The following is a 5,400-nucleotide window of genomic DNA, read 5'->3' on the forward strand; positions in this document are numbered from 1 at the left end:
GTTGTGAGCACATTTATCCACAAAAAGATATATAGAAGATGGGACTTCCTTGGTGGCACAGTGGTTAAGAATCCGCCTGCCAATGCAGGGGACATGGGTTCAAGCACGGGTTAAGCCCTTGTGCCACAACTACTGAGCCTGCGCTCTTGAGCCAAAACTACTGAGCCCACATACCACAACTACTGAACCCCACGCCCCTAGAGGCCATGCTCCGCAACAAGAGAAGCCACCACAGTGAGAAGCCTACGCACCAAAACAAAAAGTGGCCCCCGCTCGCCACAACTAGAGAAAGCCCTCATACAGCAGCGAAGATCCAGTGCAGCCAAAAATATAAGTAAATAAATAAATAAATAAATAAAATTTATTTTTTAAAAGATATATAGACGAATATTCATAGGAGCTTTTTATAATAGCCCTAAAGCTAAAACAACATAAATGTTTATCAGCCAGAGAATAAATAATTAAAACAAATAAATTGTAGTATATTCCTTCAATGGTAGATTGTCTATTGCTGCCTAACAGATTACCCCCAAATTTAGCAGCTGAAAACAACAGATATTTATTATCTCACATAGTTTCAGCTTAGGACATTTGATTAGGCTGCAGTCATCGCTGGGCTTGAATGGGGCTGGAGGATCCACTTCCTGTTGTCACTGGAAGGAGGCTGTTTTTTGCTGGCTGTTGGTAAAAGACCTCAGTTCCTTGCTATGTAGTTTCTCAACAGCTGTGCACAAGGAGTCAGGGCAAGTGATTTGAGAGAAAGAGATGAGACAGGCCGGGACCTGGGGCCCTTTGCTGCGCGACACACCTGGGCAGACATCTCCTCCCGCAACACGATACAAAGAAACAAAAGTAACTGTGTGTCCTGCCGATGCAGGGGACACGGGTTTGAGCCCTGGTCCGGGAAGATCCCACACGCTGTGGAGCAACTAAGCCCGCGAGCCACAGCTACTGAGCCTGTGTGCTGCAACCACTGAAGCCCATGCGCCTAGAGCCTGTGCTCCACAACAAGAGAAGCCACCACAGTAAGAAGCTGCTCACCGCAACTAAGAGCGCCCCCCGCGCCGCTCGCTGCAACTAGAGAAAGCCTGCGTGCAGCAATGAAGGCCCAACACAGCCAAAAATAAATAAAAGTTTTTTTAAAAAGTTGTTCTGACTGAATGGTACTTTGAGTTGCCATCTTTGATTTTTCTGAGTTTTTTAAAAAAGATTTTACAACATTTAACTGTTTTCTAAGTTTTCTCCATTCAACCCATAATGATTGAGCAACTGGAAAATGGGAGGAAATTTTTTAGACAAAGATGTTTTCTTATTTAACAAATTAGGCAACCAAAGGGGAGGGGGTTTGATGAAATACAATTACTTTTAGGGCAGGACAAGAAAAAAATTTTAAATACAGTTCTTTCTCTGCCTACAGGGCCACTATCCCTCTTTAGTGTGCATTGTGCATCTACTTTATACAGTAACAAGATTCCCTTAGAAGACGCAGGAGTGACTGCTTGCCAAAAAAAAAAAAAAGCAATTTTCTCCTGGCACTAGCGAGGTAACTCCTTGGGAGAAAACATTCCTTTCTCAATCCTGTAAGGCAGGGGTACCCAACCCCACCGGTCCTCAGCCTGTTAGGAACCGGGCTGCACAGCAGGAGATAAGCGGCAGGCGAGTGAGCCTCGCTAGCGTTACCACCCGAACCATCCCACGCCCCCGTCCGTCTCCCATGAAACCGGTCCCTGGTGCCCAAAAGGTTGCGGACCGCTGTCGTTAGGGGTCATGATGACCCACTGCTTGCCTTGCACGTGCAGATCTGGGCTATGTAAACCGTCAATATGTTACTTTGATGTATGATCCTTTGTCTCAAAACCATATAATTGTGCTTTGACCTCTAAAAGATGGAACAGTTCCCAGAGCTTTCTTTTTTTTTTTTTGCGTTACGCGGGCCTCTCACCGCCGTGGCCTCTCCCGTTGCGGGGCACAGGCTCCGGACGCGCAGGCCCAGCGGCCATGGCTCACGGGCCCAGCCGCTCCGCGGCATGTGGGATCTTCCCGGACCGGGGCACGAACCCGCGTCCCCTGCATCGGCAGGCGGACTCTCAACCACTGCGCCACCAGGGAATAAAATTTTCCATTTCTTTCTTTGATTGACTGATTAAGAGGTATTTTACAGTCACAACTCGTTTTTTTTTTTTTGGCAGTACCCTGGATTTGATCTTTACTATAAAGCTATTTCTTAATTTTGTTTCTTTTTTTTTTACAAGATTTTTTTTTGATGTGGACCATTTTTAAAGTCCCGTCACAATATTGCCTCTGTTCCACGCCTTGGTTTTTTTTTTTTTTTGGCCGCAAGGCATACGGGATCCCAACTACCCAACCAGGGATCGAACCCGCACCCCCTTCATTGGAAGGTGAAGTCTTAACCACTGGACCGCCAGGGAAGTCCCTAATTTTGTTTCTTTATTTTAGCCATCTGGAGAGGCTGAGAACTTTCAAAGTCAGCAAGAATATCAAGGTTTGGGGATTCCCTGGCGGTCCAGTGGTTAGGACTCTGTCCTTCCATTGCAGGGGGCACAGGTTCGATCCCTGTGCGGCCAAAAAGGATCCCACGAGTCGCGCGGCCAAAAAAAAAAAAAAATCAAGGTTTAACAAACCTTCCTTTTGCTTATCTCACTTCTCTTTCTTTTAACTATAAATAGCAAGAAGAAACTAGGGACAGCAGCGGGGAGACCGTCATGGTTCCTGGACATGTTCTATATCTTGACCTGGTTGGAGGTTATGTGGTTGTATGGATATGTAAAAAATAATCAATGAGTACACTTAAGATACACGAACTTTATTGTATTCCTGTTACACGTTATTATTTATTTATTGTTGGCTGCATTGGGTCTTCGTTGCTGCGCGTGGGCTTTCTCTAGTTGCGAGTAGGGGCTGCTCTTTGTTGCAGTGCACAGGCTTCTCATTGAGGTGGCTTCTCTTGTTGCGGAGCACGGGCTTAGGCGCGCGGGCTTCAGTAGTTGTGGTATGTGTGATCAGCAGTTGTGGCTCGCGTGCTCTAGAGCACGGGCTCAGTAGTTGTGGCGCATCATGTTGGATCTTCCCGGACCAGGGCTCAATCCCGTGTGCCGTGCATTGGCAGGCGGATTCTTAACCACGGCGACACCAGGCAAGTCCCAACACGTTGGTGTTTTTTTTTTTTCCCCCCAACACGTTCACGTTTTTTTCCGACACGCTCTGAGCGTGAGCACCTGCGCGCGGACAGCGCGGCGCGCGTGCATGATTGTTCCGAGGCTGGAAGCAGATATGGGTGCGTGTGCACATGCGCGGGCCAGAGGAGGCCAGCAGCAAGGGCGGGTGTGCGCGCGTGCGCATGCGTGCGCAGAGGCCGGAAGTGGGGCTGGCGTTCCGGGTCAGTCGCGAGCCATGGAGGGTTTCGCGGACGGCTGCAGGCTGCCGCTCGAGGGGCCGGCCGAGGAGGCGGAGCCCCAGGTGGCGGCCTGGAGTGGGGACAGCGGTAATGTGTCCCAGAGCCACAGCAGCGCGTCGGTGCCGTGGGAGGATGAGGGCCCGGAGTCGGGCGCGCCCAGCCGGGACCTGCCGCTGCTGCGCCGCGCCGCCGCGGGCTACGCCGCCTGCCTGCTTCCTGGCGCGGGGGCGCGGCCCGAGGTCGAGGAGCTCGACGCGAGCCTGGAGGACCTGCTCACCAGGGTGGACGAGTTTGTGGGCATGCTGGACATGCTGCGCGGCGACTCCTCCCACGTGGTCAGCGAGGGCGTGCCTTGCATTTACGCCAAGGCCACCGAGATGCGGAGAGTGTACAGCAAGATCGACCGGCTGGAGGCCTTCGTCGGGATGATCGGCGCCAGTGTAGCCAGGCTGGAGGAGCAGGTCTCCAGGGCGGAGGCCGAGCTGGGGACGTTCCCCAGTACGTTCAGGAAACTCCTGCGCACAATTAACGTGCCCTCCTTCTTCAACAAGGCGCCCTCCAGCAGGTCCCAAGGGACCAGCTACGAACCCCCCGCCGTGTTTCGAACCGAAGACCACTTTCCTTGTTGCAGCGAAAGACCTCAGGTCTGAGTCCGCGGGACAGCGCTGCGAGAAGACGGGTCTGAAATTCTCTCGAGTAGTAATCAAATCAGTTGAAAATCCCGTTACTAGACATACATGATGTTGGAGTATGGAATTGTAAAGTTTATTTTTTGCACACTTGATTTCTCAGGATCTTCATCATTTCACGACGGATGTGTGATTTTCTACGTCTTCCAGTTCAAACTTGAAACTTCACAGCTGCTTGGTGGGGGGGATCGGGAAAGCAAAATGAATGAACTTACCTGGGCAGTGTGGCAGAACTGTTATTTTTATGGATTTTACAGCTCAACTAACAGTATTACCTTTTCAAGATTTGTATATTTGTATACCCTTAGGAAAACTGAGCCTTTAAAGCCTTGTTAATTCGATCCTAATAGTGATTCAGTTTTCAATAGCTTACTTCTAGGATAGATGGTAAATTATTTAAAATTATATTAAACTTTACATATAATGGATTGCAAGCCGAAGGAAATTATACAATTTCTGAGAAAACGTATTGATCTATTGCAACTCATTCTGAAGTTTTTTGGAAAGTATGACCTCACAGTCTTAGTTTGTCCATAGCAAAGTGTCTATATATGATTCCCAACGTTTGGTTTATAATTAAATATTCATAAAAAATTTAAATTTTATTGGAAGGGGTTTCCATCTGAAAAGGATTGTACGTATTTTCCTTTTTGCTTGTTTGAAAATAGACACGTTGAGTATCTGATTTTAGGAGTGGGATAAAGAAAGTTCACAGCATTAAATATTTATTTCTTCTCAAAGTGAATAGTTAAATTATTTGTGTGGTAATATGACTGGTATTAGGATTTTGTTCTTTCACCCTGAGGACGTGGCATCTTAAAGATCCCTTGCAGGTACAACAGGCTTTGATCTTGATTTTAATCTGTTTTATAAGGTGGTCCTCCTAGGTAGTAGAACTAAAGCATAGAGCTTAGGTTGCTTTCGTGTCATTTATCATAGATCTTTGAGGTTTGTAAAGTAGGTATATATATTTTTAAATTTATTTTATTTTTGGCTGCGTTGGGTCTTCATTGCTTCGCGCAAGCTTTCTCTACTTGCGGCGAGCGGAGGCTACTCTTCATTGTGATGCGCGGGCTTCTCATTGTGGTGGCTTCTCTTTTTGCAGAGCACGGGCTCTAGGTGCATGAGCTCAGTAGCTGTGGCTCGCGGGCTCTAGAGCGCAGGCTCAGTAGTTGTGGCGCATGGGCTTAGTTACTCCGCGGCATGTGGGATCTTCCTGGACCAGGGCTCGAACCCGTGTCCCCAGCATTGGCAGGCAGATTTTTTTTTTTTTTTTTTTTTTTTTTTTTTTTTTGG

At 48.0% G+C, this 5,400-nt stretch overlaps 1 protein-coding gene across 1 annotated transcript; it reads left to right on the top strand.

Annotated features, from left to right (window-relative positions):
• Positions 1 to 2,129: 2,129 nt before the first annotated feature.
• LOC102986696 (biogenesis of lysosome-related organelles complex 1 subunit 4) lies at positions 2,130 to 5,357 on the top strand. The gene has a single exon (XM_007122296.4). It carries the CDS (start codon positions 3,076 to 3,078, stop codon positions 4,063 to 4,065), a length of 990 nt encoding a protein of 329 aa, XP_007122358.3. The 5' UTR covers positions 2,130 to 3,075; the 3' UTR covers positions 4,066 to 5,357.
• The last annotated feature ends 43 nt before the right edge of the window (positions 5,358 to 5,400 follow it).

The sequence above is a fragment of the Physeter macrocephalus genome, unplaced genomic scaffold, assembly GCF_002837175.3.
Source record: "Physeter macrocephalus isolate SW-GA unplaced genomic scaffold, ASM283717v5 random_1806, whole genome shotgun sequence".
Lineage (NCBI taxonomy): Eukaryota > Metazoa > Chordata > Mammalia > Artiodactyla > Physeteridae > Physeter > Physeter macrocephalus.

Excerpts from the sequence above, each read along its gene's own strand:
- LOC102986696 (XM_007122296.4), top strand. The coding sequence starts at position 3,076 with ATGTTGGATCTTCCCGGACCAGGGCTCAATCCCGTGTGCCGTGCATTG.